The sequence below is a fragment of the Archocentrus centrarchus genome, chromosome 11 (assembly GCF_007364275.1).
Source record: "Archocentrus centrarchus isolate MPI-CPG fArcCen1 chromosome 11, fArcCen1, whole genome shotgun sequence".
NCBI lineage: Eukaryota > Metazoa > Chordata > Actinopteri > Cichliformes > Cichlidae > Archocentrus > Archocentrus centrarchus.
This window is the reverse complement of record NC_044356.1, coordinates 30,614,524-30,629,776: the sequence shown is the minus strand read 5'-3', so window position 1 is coordinate 30,629,776 and position 15,253 is coordinate 30,614,524. Positions and strand designations below refer to the sequence as shown.

General features: G+C 41.3%; 1 protein-coding gene across 1 annotated transcript in view; it reads left to right on the top strand.

The window, feature by feature from the left end:
* Positions 1-15,253, top strand: part of ptprua (protein tyrosine phosphatase receptor type Ua) — a 240,719-nt gene that overhangs the window by 139,691 nt on the left and 85,775 nt on the right. Inside the window, 3 exon segments of the mRNA XM_030740851.1 lie at positions 665-780; positions 5,963-6,134; positions 9,915-10,208. Coding sequence (XP_030596711.1) covers positions 665-780; positions 5,963-6,134; positions 9,915-10,208 — 582 coding nt within the window.

Here is a 15,253-nt window from a genome sequence, read left to right as displayed (position 1 = left end):
CACGAATATCTGTGGATGGATTTTTGTGCAAAAGGACTTATGTTCTGTATACTGTGTAGGCAAGGTCATAAAATACAGCAGTACAAGACATGGTCTATGACAGATAAGTCAAACTATATACCGATGACACACTCACTCAATACATGAACAATGAGCGAATAAAATCTGGACTTTCTGTTCATTCAGTCACAGTGAAAAATAAACGTCATTTAATGTCACTAAATGTTTGGATTAATACTGAGTGATCTTAATGCTAAACTGTCAGTCTGGCCTGCTAGCACACTAATGTTGCAACCACAGTGCCTACTGCAGTGAAAACAAGTTGACTGAAATTGCAGCTTTGCAGTTGCTGCTGCTGCTAATTTATCTTTATTTACTATATTGCTGACTTCGCCTTTCTGTGAGTTAAAGATTTCATGTCGGGTAAAACATGGAAACCTCCGCGATCTGAACTGCTTGAGTTTCTGTTGTTGTTTGCATTTCAAATATTTCTGAGTGTTCTGGGAAAAAAAAAAAAAAAAGGGTACCTGGGTGTGTTCTTAATGTACAGGCTTGTCACATCTGTGTGTTTAATATATTTAGACACCAGTGCTCAGCTCCAGATGTGGCACTTTTCATCACTGTGTATTTCTGTGCGTGTGTTTTGTGCGTCCTCCTTCCACAGACAAGGTGCCTCATTTCTCTCGGCTGGGTGACGTGGAGGTGAATGCCGGGCAGAATGCCTCATTCCAGTGTGTCGCCACGGGAAAAGTTTCGGAGACTGAGCCCTTCCTACTCGAGGTGAGAGGGAGAGATTGTGCACATTAGCATGCTTTGGTTTTTGTATTAATTATCTTTGCTCGCACAGTCAAGGCCAGAGCTTAGCTTTTTTGTAACAGAACGAGGATTTGAGAGTGCAGAAGAAAGAAGTAACAGAAAAGATAAAGACGTTTTTACATTTATGCCATTTAGTGTCAAAAGGGTGCGACACTGCCTCTAGCTGCACCCGACTCTCTCCAGTCATATCAGCCCAGCCTGCATATCGGGGGCTGTTGCTGTCGACATATCATCACATTCCAGATAGATGCTAATGCATCACAGGTGAAAACAGATGGAGAGGCTTGCAAAATGTCCCTGCTTTGATTACAGTCACCCTACTGACCCATGCCCGAACTCCCCGACCTTTAATTTTTTTGAAAGAAGTAACTGTTACTTATTTATTTTCTGCACGGCTTACTGTATTGTTGTTTGCCTCCTGTACGCAAACCTATTTTTCATTGTTCCCCTCAGAATTGTAACGTCTCACACTGGCGGAGGCAAGCATAACGAGCGTGTTGAGATGAAACACGCTTTCTGATTGGTCGATTGTCAGTTGTGTTGTGCATGAGTAAAAAGAGAGCAAAATGGCAGACCCGCCGAGGAAAAACTTTATCAGTTCGTTTTGCACTGATGTAAAAAGAAAAAAAAAAAAGCACTTTGAAAAATCAGCTCCATCGTAAACTTTACTCATTTTTTTAGAATTTGTGAAAGCACAGCAATCAGAGTCAGCGGCTGTGACAGATGATCCACATTTGAAGAGTTTTTGCTGAATATATAAAAAAATCACAAAGCTGTAGGTAAATTTATGTGAACCTACGTGGGCTGAGACTCAGCGTCCGAGCTGCAATCAAGGTGTTTGTGATTATCCTTCATTACTTCTGCTGTGCATTGGCATTTCTATTAGTTCAGTCCACCAGAGCACAAAACCTTGAAAGAAGTGAATAAGATGCTCTCTGACTGAGGTGATGTGGAGTGTCGAAATGCACCATTAAACATTTGCCCACAGTGAATTCTGGGAGACTGAGGACTGTAATGGCAAGATCAGTGATCAGTGATGATGATTGCTTCAGATTTGAGGATTTGTTTATTTGGCGTTCAAACTCAGCAGACTATAAGCTCAAACTTGGGATTCTGATTCCTGGGATTCATCATCATGGAGAGAGTTATAGGAGCCATCAAAAACTAAAAAAATAAAAATTCCATGAATTGTCCCAAATTTAGCAGTTTTCCCCCTCTCAGAGCTTCTTCTTGTGCATCTCCTGGTATCTTAATGCTCCTGCTACTTTTAAGTTGCTCCCACTCTGATCACTTGCAGTGTGCTTCTCTTTCAAACCACTCCGACCAACATGTAGAGGACTGTGACCGGTGCTGAGCTGTGTCTCCAGCTGGAACAGTTTTCAGCAGCAGGGGATGGCAGAATAGAATTCAGATTGTCCGTCTGAATTCTATTGTGTGTCAGCATACAGCACATTGAAAATGCACCAACACAATTTCTGGGACTTCCCGTGAGCAATAGCACCAACATAGGAACCATTGCAGGGATGCATAAGGAGGTGGCTTTAAAGGGAAAATCAGCCTAGGTTGGGCATATCCTTTAATTTTTAAGGGACAAAGCTTTTTATTAAACCTCGCAGTAGCTTTTCAGATAGGCAAAAGCTTTGTTTGGACATCGTAAAGCATCTGAAATTGTGTAACACTTGTTCCCATGGCAGGACCATTTTCAGGTTGATACAGCACAGCGTAACAAATGCAGCCACATTTTCACACTTAGCTGAAGAACATCAAAAATCCATTTATGATCAGCAGCAATGGCCGCTCCAGATTTTCAATTAAAGTCTGCATTATAATACAGGGGCGCTGAACTTGAATGATTTAAGTGTTTAATGAGGTTTAATGAAAACCTGAGGCGAATTGTGTCCAACTTTTTCATTTGGTTTGGAGTTTCTCTAATGACATGACAGTGTAAGTGATGAAGTTAAATAAACTTAAACTTTTTAGGGTTTATACCTTTTTGAATAAAGGGGAAAGATTGATCCCTGAAGCAGATACACAAAGTTGTGTTTTGAGTATTGTTACTGCTTGATACTGAGTGAGAAAAAGTGCAGCAGAGAGATCATCATCATGAAGATTACTCTTAGTGTTGCAATATTTGAATCCTAAGTTTGCAAATTATTTGGAGCTTTACTAATTACGGATAAGTAACAGCCTTTCTGTTCCCCTTCATTGTTACTAATTTATCATTCTTTTTAAATAAGATATTGATACCTGTATTAATATTTGATGACCATGGCCACATCATTTTAAATTATGTGTCTAATATGAAGCAATAATCGGGTATTTTGTAGGGTATGGTGCAGATATTTGAGGCATTTCATTTCTGAAGATACCACAGAAAAGAAATACCTTTTTTTTTTTTTTTTGGAACCAAATCACATCCGTTCACACAGCCAGTTTTCTTCATCATACCTGTTTACCTCAAACTACCGAAGCGTCTTAAGAGTCTTAATGATCAAACAGCACATGCTTAGAAGTCTGTTAAAACCATCCCCCTTCAGAGGGTTGATTATCAAGTTTAACGAACTCTCAGCTGTATATTCAGCGTATTATTCATCACTTTAGAAGACCAGAACAACTCTAAATTAAATTTTTTTTTAAAGAACTAGATTCATGTACCCCTGCCAAAAATGTGCTCGGTCATCTGCATTCTACCAAAACTGCTGTGGCCCGCCCATGCACAGACTCTGCGGGACTTCTGAAGGTGTCCTTAGTATCTGGCATCAAGATGTTCACAGCAGATTTTATAATAGAGGTAACCTGCATGGTGGAGCCACTGTGAAGCAAGCAACCCAACACCCTGTTACTGGTTCTTGATTTGTCCTTGTCCCACTGTTGGCAGATATTTACCACTGCTGACTGGAAGCACCCCACAAGCATCGCCAGAGATGCTCTGACCTAGACGTCAAGCCATAAGCGTTTCACTCTTGTCAAAGTTTCTCAGGTTTTCACACAGAATCCTCCCACATCCAAAACTTTCTCTCTTCCTCTTTGGGTGGTACTAATATTTTGCCTCATTGGTGTCTAAAGTTTCCTAAAGAAACTAAAATGACCAAACTGCTTTTGACTTTAAAATGATCTACAAGTCCCCCAACTTTATGGAAGGTCAATACTGGGTGTTGCTTAATAGTCAAGTACAGAATTACCTGGTGGCAAAGACATGGATCCACCTTTTCTGACCTTGTAATTAAGTGTAATTAAAGTAGTTGTTAAAGAAAATGGGAGCCATTATCTTTTCTGTCAGCATAATACCAGTAATAGTGCAATTTAGCATTGTTAGATAATTCAGAAAGTTTGTGTCTCTGACTTTGTCTTTTAATGGTTGTTTTGTGCGCAGAGCCATTTGAGGGTTTGGATGATTACTAAGTTTGTGCCTCTGCTTTTCTAGCTTTTTGATTGTGATGGCATTTAGTTTACAAAAGCCCCTAAAGTCATTTCTCTCATGCGTCAACTGAAAATAGTTTCAATTTTCATAGTTTGAATATGAGCTAATATTAGTCTTCAAAAATCCATCCCTGAATGCCTCCACTCTTTCTTTTGGCCTTGAAGCCTGCACATCTAAGTGCTTTTGAAATGATAGCAGCAGGGAGAAGACACATTGCAAATGAGATCTCTGTATACTTGGTGATCCATCCCTTGTGTTTCCACTCGATTTTATTTCACCCCCCCCTCCCTTCTCTGAATTGAAGCCTTTGAAGATCATCAGTGTGTGAAAGAGCCATTTTTTGTTATCAGTTTCAGACTTTGCAAATTTGTTGACTGAGCTATACACACATCTGAAAATGCAAAGAAACAATACGAGGCTTGTCTTCTGTAATTTGACAGAATGCTGCGGTGAACTTCTCGGCCCATGTCGGCATGTGTTTCAACTCCTCCCCACTCTTCTCATTTAGGGGAAAAAAAAAACTGCTAACAACAGAGAATGGAGATATATCATAAACCATTACCGCCTTCTGTTTCTCCATTTGCTGTTCAGGGCCCGTTTGATCGTCAGCACTGAGTCTGCTAATTGCTGCTTTCTCTTTGATCTCCGTGCCAGTGTGGAGGTCCTCTCTGGACCACTCCGGAGCTACTCTCCTCCACTCTTTCTTCTGTTTAGCTAGTCCAAACAAATTGTTAGCATAATGTTTCTTAATCCGTTTACATCATATTTCCTCTGCTGTCCTCAAGCCCAAAACTCGCAGACAGCACTCTCAGATGCTATTTATTTAATATCAACGTGTGCTGAGCCCAAACCTGAATTAATCATTGCACTAACTCTTAACTGCAATATGACGCAGGGCTTGCTGCCACACAGGAAGACCTGCAATGCACTTGGCAAACAGACGCACTTCTTCTTTAAATGTCTGCAGAAGGGCTTTAAAGTACAGATATATTGTATGTATGTTCTACATTAAAAAAAAGGCATTTCAGACTAACAAAAAAGTGTTTTAAAACAAAAAACAGTAGGAAACATATTTAAAAAGAGCTTATATAAAAGAAGATTGCAGATTATATTGATACCAAGGCTGGAGTTAAATTGAGGTATAATCTCTAGCTGGAGGCAATACTCAGGCACTATATATCTAATTTCATATTTTCTAACAGCAATGTGTTTTGCCCCTCGTCCTCCTAAACCAATTCAAACATGTGGATGTCAAAGCCACTTACTTGTGAAAAGCGTAAGCAGGCGACAGCTTACATAATAATCTACTTGTTCTGTGAGAGAGGCTGGATATATTGTATCTCGCACCTGGAGCAGCTCATTCCGAGCGCTGGCCTCTGATTTCCTGTTCCGCTGCTTAAACTTAAACCAATTGCCAGCGTGCCTGGAGCGTTGACACATTAGCATGGTAGGAGATGAGGAGACGTCAGCTCGAGCCCCGGTACTGGAAACAACAACAACCCGGGAGGGCCTGTGCTACCAATCTCGCAAGCGAACACACTATTGTGACCAGTGACATTTATCACATATATTATCTTGCTCTCCCATGTGGCTAATTCCAGCCCTGCTTTGTCTTCCTGTCAGCACCTATTTTTAATGACCTGGACAGATTCATGATAATGCCTATGGTTGGGTTGATGGGCTTATGGTTGATCTCTCTCTCTGTGGTCTTTGTCTTGCTGTCAGCGGAGAAATGGCGTGGTGCTGGACACGCCCATGCTGTCTCGGTTGAGTCACAAGCGGCTGATGGCGACCTTCCAGGTGGAGGCGCAGCGTGGAGAGCAGGACCTCTACCGCTGCATCACCCTGTCCCCCAGAGGTGCCGCTGTCTCCAACTTTGGAGAACTCATCGTCAGAGGTAAACTGTAACCACTTTCGTGACCGTGTGTTTAAAGGGAAATTCTGTTTTAATTCAGTCTGTTTTTTTCTTTTTTTTTAATTTCTTTTTTATTAATAAGCATTTACCCCCACAAAGTTGTACATCTGCCACCATCTTTGTTGTTAAGAAGAGTGCTGTGTGTGTCTCTTGTGTCTGCGTTAGGAGCATTTTGTGTGCTGGATGTCTCATGTGTTATAAGCGCAACAGCAATAACACGCTAAAGGGAAAAAATATCTACAAATAAACCAGTTTTTGCAGATGAATATGCCAGATAACCTGACGCAGTGTGTCTGCAACAGAGATCCATACTTCAGTCGGTAACATCATCATTCTCTTTCCATTTCTGTTCACATTCAGCCTGAAAAATGTTTAATACTGATTGATATGTAAACTGTGAAAACTGTTTTTTTTTTTTTTTGGAAAGCTGCAGGTAGATTGCACTCCAGCATAGACTCATTTGTGCAAACCACAGAGCTGCCATAGCCACATTAGTGGGAAATAGGCCGGCTTGAATACAATACTTCAACACTTTCTGTGAAAAGCACTAACATTTTTAAAAGACATAAACAGTTTGTGAGGACAGAAATCCTGCAGCTCCCATAAAAGGAAAACTACAGTGAGCAGTGCAGGCATATCCTGTAACCAGCTTTCATCCATATCTATTAAATACATGGTACTCTCTTCTAATTTTTTAAAAATCAGCTTTCTAATTATTACTTCTTCTGTCTATCCTCTGTCTGGCCATTATTGCAGATATTTTGAATGCTTGATCCAACACACAAAATCCATTATGAAATGTACAAAATGCTGCTTTGAGGGTTCTTGCAAGAAGGAAAAAATATGACTATTTCTCCAGGTCTGGCCTTCTTGCGCTGGCTACCTGCGACCTTCAGAGTTGCCTTTAAATTTTCATTACTTGTACTAAGGCAGTGATAGGTTGTGCCTTATTCTGCACTCCTGACCTTCTCGCTCTTAGCACCCTGGCTTGAGATCTGCTGGCTGTTGTTAGTTGTTGACTGATCCCAGGTTAAGGCTGGACAGACAGACAGAGCACAGGAAGCTATTTGCAGTCAAGGGTCCAAAACACAAAACAAAATGAAAATAATCCAAAAGAGCAAACATCTAAATATACGGAGTCAGGGAGAGGACTGTATATACACTGAGGATTGATTGGGGATTGAAAACAGGAGGCAGGTAAATGTAATCAACCTAATAGACTGAGAGGAAGTAAAACCAAAAACAAGACAACAGAGAAAACCATGTATCAAAGTAGAACAGGAAACAACCCGGTGTAAGACAGTGTAAGTCTGCTTGTCTCCACACAAAGACAAGCAGGGTGGTGCTTAATAGTGTCTAATGACTCTGCATTTTTCTGATGATCAGCGAGAAATATATAAATTCTCACACACCTTTGTTCCTTAATGTTATTTTCTTGTTGGCTGCAAACAATTTTACAACAGCTTTATTGTTAGATAAGCATTAAAATATGATCAGGACACCGGTTTGTAGCCTACTTGCTGACCTCACATCAAATTTGCGTGTAAACCGAGCCTGTGTTTGAATTCTGCTTTTAGATTTATTCTTCGCTTGCTCTCAGGTGGTTAAACACCACCAAGGCTGAGAGAACCAAAACTGCCTTTTAAACATGAATTTAATCAAAGATTCATTATAAGCAATCAGATTCTCCCGTGGCTTAATAATAGAGCTGTGGTATTGCTAAGTCTGTTGGCATTTTTGCTGGCTTTCTTTCCTGGCTTCAAATAGGCTAAACTTTAGTGATCTAGCAGCTCCTTTCAAGTCTTATTGACCAAAGAGCTTAAAGTGTCCATTCATTCAACCGTTCAAAGTACATTCAGCACTTTTAATACTAAAATACTGCAGAGTTCTCTCCCTCTCATACCGCTGTTGTTTCTGCAGCAGCTGTGTTACTTTCAGTCTATTTCATGTGTTTCTTTGTAAAAAATCAGCTGTTCTGCTGGAAATACACTTATCCATAATTTTGATTAGTCGGATGCTGCCAAGACCACCCGTCTCATGCGAACAGGCAGGGGAAACCCCGGGTTAGCTTAGTGAGTTGATGTGATTAACAGGGACAGAAATGTGTGTCAGTCCAATACTGTGTGAGAACAGTATTGCCAGCAACTGTGAAACAGCTGCAATGTAAACCCGCTGGGCAATTGTCTTTGTCAAAGTGTCCAAGGGGCTCTGGACTGTTGTATAACTGAATGCAAATGAGCCGCCTGGTACAGATCTCTGTTAAGGATACCTGCTGGCTGACCCGATCACTGGCACGTTCTTTTGCTACTTGCTGACCGTGAGCAGCCCTCTGTGTAGCTTCTGTTTTTTTTTTTCTGGAGAAGTAGCAGCAAACCAGATGGAAAAGTTTGTGTTTGCAAGTTTCCCCTGCGTGAATACGATGACAACATGCAGTTTTATGCACCATATTTAGAGCAGAGCTGTCAATCGGGGCGGTCTTGCTCTTTTTTTTTTTTCCCCCTGGTTGAGTTTGTGGAGGTGAAACACCATCTCCAGGAGGGCAATTTTTATCCAAGCCGCAGATTCTTGGAGTTGCACAGCTGGGATTTCTCTCATCAGGTGACACATGGAGATTTTCCATACCTGGTGTGTACAGGTCCCACTTTTTGCAGAGTAAATTTTCTTTCTCAGTGAGCAGCAGAGAAGTGAGCACAGAAACGCTCCCAGAATCCTGAGAAATGCTCTTTCTTTCTCTTCCTTCACCCTCCCACTGTGTCCCCTCTCCTCTTTCATTTCGCTCCTTATCTCCGTGCTCAGTTTTCAGTGATCATCAACCTGAAAAGATCGATGACATCATTATAATGGGCTACATGGTCATCTGTCTTTACACGTAACTGCTGATTTGTTGAAAGCCTTTACTGGCATTATATTTGGTTAAATGGCTGTGATCAGACAGTCACACTGAGTCCACAATCCAGAATTATTGGATGGCAGCTGTTTTCAGTGGTAAGCACGGAGACATTTTTTTCTTGCCTTCCTACCTTTTACATTTTCACTAAAATCTAAACATCAACATCAGACAAAATCACATTTTGACAAGTTTTTCCAGGGTTGGGTTAATTCAGCTGCACAGAGGTACATGTGAAAGATTAAAATAACAAGAAATTGTTCCAAAATAAGTCTTACTTTACTCTCTGTCTCTGACACTTGTGTTTTGAAAGGCGGCGACTTGTTTGCTTGAAACGCCATCTTTTTTTTTTTTTTTATGTCTCAATAACTGATGTCATAAAACCTCTTAAGGCAGGTGTTACCACCATGTAATATATCAGTCAGCATCCCTGCACACCCAGTTCCTCACCCGCAGCACCGTGTGATGAATTAATTTGATGTTCGCCTGGTTGATGAGGGTCATATTATCCATCAACGCTGTAGGTTTTTATGCACATAGAGGACTGAATTCGTTATGCAATTATTCATGCAAATAAGCTCTTATTCGGCATCATTAGAGTGAAAATTAAGATTTTTCAGCATTCAAGAGCCTCTCAGACTCTTGCTCTGTCTGTCTTTCTCCTAGTACTGATGTGATTAAAATATTTTTATGACTAAATGCTCCAGTCGAGCAGAAATAATGTTAAAGCTGTAAAACAAAAAAGAGAAAACCCACGATAGAAATCCTTCACGTCTCCTTTGCTGTTCTTCGATTGTTCTCCCCCGCTGGAAGTGAAAACGTGAAAGTCGGTTTTATTTATGTAGCACCTCTTTGGTTTGGTTTCTGCATTTCAGTGCCCCCGACACCGATTGCACCCCCCCAGCTTTTGCGGGCAGGTCCCACCTATCTGATCATCCAGCTCAACACTAACTCCATCGTGGGGGACGGACCAGTCATCCGGCGGGAAATCCAGTACCGGGCCAGCCAGTCCACGTGGACAGAGACTCACGGTGTGGGCTCGCTTACATATAAGGTATGGCACCTGGAGCCAGACACAGAGTATCACATCAGTGTCCTGCTCACCCGGCCTGGGGAGGGAGGCACCGGAGCACCCGGACCCCCACTGATCAGCAGGACAAAGTGTGCAGGTGAGTCGTATTGATAATCACAATATCCTCCAAAAAAACCCACCTAACATCAAGGTTAATTGGGTTTGATTACAAAAGAAGAGAAAGAGGTGCTCCTGCAGTAAGAAACAATCTCATTGGTTGGAATAAACCTTAATAGGTGGGACCTAGGAGCTTTTTTCCATTAAAGCAGTAAAAAAAAAAGAAATGAGAATATAATTTATTAAGAAGCTGAGACTTGTAAAATGTATCCATGATACAAAAAAAACATCTGGTTGATTGCGTGTATAAAATGTTCTTATCAAACTTCCTGCTCACACCATTGTTCATTTGACTACCGTCTTCAGATTTCTCCTATTGTATAAACTGGATCAGCAGTTCAAGAGCCAAAGACTTTCAGTTTAGAATGAGACAGCAGAGAAGAGCAACACATTCTTCCACTTATGATGGTGTGAAATGTGAATATTTGGTGTATTTGATCAAAATATGACCTTAAATCAAAATGCCATACTTCTTTTAGTCAGAGTCATATTCAAGTAAAATTAAACAGTTTTATTGGTGCAGCATTGCTGTCTCTTACATGATGTCTGTGTTGGTCGAAAGGTCGAGGCCAAGGTCACAGTGCAATGAGGAGCTGCTAATAGCTAATGTAGCATGACTTGAGAGGTAAGATTTGCTAGAATATAAAAGAATATAGGCAGAATATGCAACAGGCTGAACAGTGACTGATTGTGGCAACGTTTCCGTTACTCAAAGCACTTTGGCGCTTTGCGTTTGGTGCCGATGAAAATTAAATTTGTGTTTGACATACATGAGCCATTCCATGAATATTTGTGCTAACCTTCATGGTCTTCAGAGGATGCTGTTTGCAGTATGCTGACTTGATCTAACCAAAAGAGATGGACTCTGTGCTTAGCATTTTAATGTCTTACATTAGCACTTTTCTGGAGCAAGATAGAAAACATTAATAAGATGGGTATCAACTAGGAAGCTTGGTTAGCAAGCTACATAAATAAACTAAATAAATAAACTAATCAGTGCTAAGTAAGAATAATAAAATACTTAAAATAGAATTATACTCACTACAACTGAAACACAAATTTCCTGGATGGTCCAGTTCAAATGCTTATCTGTGGCTGTTATTTGTTAGATAAGAGTTTTCCAAAGGCACCAGTGCCACAAACACAGTAGAAGGACTCAGATTAGGGATGTTAAAGCCTAGCAAGCTACAGCTGTCTGTGTCTGTACACCCAGCAATCAAACCATACCTCTAATAAAGCCTTACTAATGTCTAAGATGTTTAACATGAGGGATTGACCTGCTTTTGGGAGCCGCCCTTAAGTGGCCATCGGAGGAACTGCAGTTTCTGGCATATTTGTGTTGACTTTACTTTTGAGCCCCGGACTTCAGACCCAACAAAGCAGGTCAACATTTTTACTTATTTTGTACTTCATAGATTGACAGGTAGGAAATTATGTACCAACATATGATTCCAAGAGGATATCTCCTAATGACTTTTTTTTTCCCCCTGTCTCTTCACCTGGCACTGGAAGTTTGACTTGTGTTGTAAATGTGTTGTAAATGTGTTCTCACATTTACGCTCCACTCAGAATAAATTCCACCTAACCATCTAATCAACATCTCAATTGTTTTTTCAATATTTTTGTTTATGACCCAGTACGTGCAGAAGGGATGCCATCCACATGAGGCTGAACTTTGTGTTTCGCAGTAATTAGCTAATGTTAGCACACTGAGATGCTGATCATGGTAAATGTTAATTACACTTGCTCAGGATTAGCTTGTTGGCATTGTGACTGTGTGTCATTCCTGATAAAATGCCAGAGATTGAGGAACTGCAAATACACACGTGATATTTGATGGGTTGCCATGACACACAGAGCCAACAAAAGGCTTAAAGATGCAGAAAAGACGTAGAAGAGACTTTTCAGCGTCTGTTCCTGCGCTGAGATTCACCAGCTTCTGAAGCGATACATACAGAGGTGAGGTGATACATGACACATCACTTAACAACTTGTACTTCTTGCATCCACAAAAGCACAAAAGATGTGCTTGTTGTTGCACCATGGGAGGTGTCAGTTACTTATCTACTTAGCCATGGCTTACCCGTAATGAAAACACAAATTCATATGAGGATCTAGTTATGCTTTCATCTGTACTCATTTACATGCACGATGAGAGTTCGGTGAGAAGGGGATGATGTGTAAAGAAATTTGGCTGAAGCACCATACACTTTAGTTTAGGACCGGTCTAAGCCCAGCTGTCGATTACAGGGCGGCACAAGAGGTTGCGTAGTATAAAAGTTCTCCATTGTTTATGTTACTCCATGCCAAGCAGAGGGCAGGGGCTTTCTACTAACTCTCTGTGTTTTAGCTGCAGTGCTGCTCATCTAGGTGAAAAAGGCATCCCTCTGCTCTGTCAAGTAGATGGCATGATGTCCCTGTCACCTGCCACACTCTTTGATCCACTCTTGTCAGTGTCTTTCACTCGCCCACCTCCTGTCGACTCCCATTGCTCACATCTGAAGCTTTATCCCCAGGGAGAAAGCAGCAGACAGCAGAGGCCCCGTGACACCAAAGTCCGGATGAATTTTTCTTTCTAATGTGTCTCCGGAAGTCATTTCTTTTAGCAGAGAGCATTTCTCTTTGGACACTGGTTGATTGTCACATTTCCTCCTTGCCGGTGCAGAGGACTTCAATCCCACGGGGCTATTGTTCAGCATGGCTGACCACACGGACGTCCAGTTCAAATGCTAAATAAATGATGTGCCCATCTGCTTTTGCTCCCAGTCTAAATGCTTCCTGTGTGACTGCAGATGGAAAATCTTGGCATGAATGCAGATGCGCCCTGTACTCCAGTATAATACCTTCTTTCCTTTTCTAGTTTAAAGTTGCAAATTTAAAAGTTTTGTCTTTTGGGACAAAGAGATTAACCTGTTAATAACTGATGCAGTATATTGCGTCCAGCCCATACATCTCAAAATGCTCAGAATAAAGTGTTTGTCAGGAAAAGGGCCACGTATTCGCACAAGATGTCTAGTTTCTGTCATGAATAACCTTTACCCCCCTCTTCCTCCTCCTCCTCAAATCAGCTGTGCTTTGTTCCCAGATATCAACAGTTATTTGGAGTATAGCGTTTTCATAACTAATAAAGATGATGGCCAAATCTATTTTCATGTAAGTGTTGAAACTAAGTGGGTAGCAAATGGGTACTAGTGGTAAATTTTATCTGCATCTTTTAAAATTTTATCTGTTTGATGGCTTTCCAAATAAGTCGTTTTAGCAGTAATGGCAGCATTTTTATGGCCTGTACTCCATTACCCACATTTTTTATTAATTTATTTTGCAAAATTCAATGGGCTGTCGTGAAGCTACAGAACATGAATGCACTTTAAATATTAGTAGTTACATTTTCAGATGCCGGTGCCTGTAGAAACCATTCAAAGGTATCAGCAGTCCAAACCCCATGTGGTTCCACTGTTAAGTATGAGGGTGTTAACTGATAGCACATCATAATTTTAACATAGCTCCTGGCATGAGGGACAGACCTCAGTGGCAGCTCACTGAGACAGCTGTTAAAGATGAGGAGAATGGCATGAAATGTGCAGATCCACTGGGACTCTCCCCCATTCATCATTTCCTCTTCCAGTGTTCATCTCTTGTCCAGGCCCTCAAATCCCTCCATCACTCCCTCTGCCGCTGGCTAATCCCTCTGATTAAGCTAATCAAGCAGAATGTCGATTTGGGGCAGGATTGGCGGAGGACGGGCGGGTGGAGAGGACAGGACAGTGGCTGCCGCGGTGCTGCTCTAATGATGAGTAATGGTGTCTGGAGCAGAAGGTGAACATTCAGTTAGTGAGCTGCTGGTGGCAGACGTGGTTTTAACAGGATTGGGCTGCTACACAGCTCTGATATTGTTTAAAAAAAATCCAAAAAAATCTATCAGTACAGCTGTACTCAGCCACCCTAGATATGACGGGACTGATACATATTTCTGAAATTAAATTTCTTCCTTATGATTGATTGTGGTTACTCTATGGGAAGGCTTCAGCCTATATCAGCTGTCAGAACACAAACCACTCCGACTCAGTACATTTCGCCCTTTTGGGAAGAACATCTTTTAAATCAGAAGGTCTCGCAGGACTCTTCCTCCTCTGTCTTGTTTCTGTCCCCTCAAAGCTGATGTGTCCTCTGTGACATTGCTTACTCTTTTACGTAGCAGCTTCTGATCTATGTTTAGTGAAGCAGCAGGGCTGCTGTCTGCAGCTCTGTACTGAGTTGCCACAATGTGCTGAGGGCATTGCCCTCATCCTGGTTTATCTAAAGTCTCAGCAGTACATTTGGAGATCCAGGCCAACCTACAAGACAGAAATAACCCCTGTGTGCTTGAAACTGGACATTCTGCATCACAGGGACAAGAACTGCAATCACAGTGTTCACACATGACAGCAGTAATTAGGATTTATTGTTCTTGTGTGGTTCTCTGGAAGGGCTGAACTGCATTTGTGCTGCAAGTGATGAGAGCTGTTTTGCAAGCTACTTCTTAAGGCAGTTAGATTTTTCTTCCATTGGTTCATCTCTCTAACCTTTCACTGTAATTTTGAAAAGTCGGTCACAGCTGTTGCTGTCTCCATTTAACAAACAATATTCTTTTTACAGTCTTTTCAGGTGAAAATATATTTATTATAGGCATAAATTATGCAACGCTCCTTTAACAGAGAGCATCTTGATGCAAAGTGATGCAGGAGAATGTTCTGTTTTGCTGCTGCTGGACTTGACCTCTGCCTTTGATACTGTCGACCATCACGTTATGCGTTTAGGCTGAGATGCTGGGTGGATATTTCGGTCCTCTTCATATCTGTCAGAACGATCCTTTTCTGCGGCTGCTTCTATTTTCAGGTCTTCTTCCACTTCTCTTGCCTACTGAGTGGCTCAAGGTTCTGTTTTGGGGCCTTTACTGTTTCTGTTATATCTGCTCCCTCTTCAGCATACAGTATTTTGAGCACTTTGAAGGACATTTCTTATCACTGCTACACAATAAACATTCAG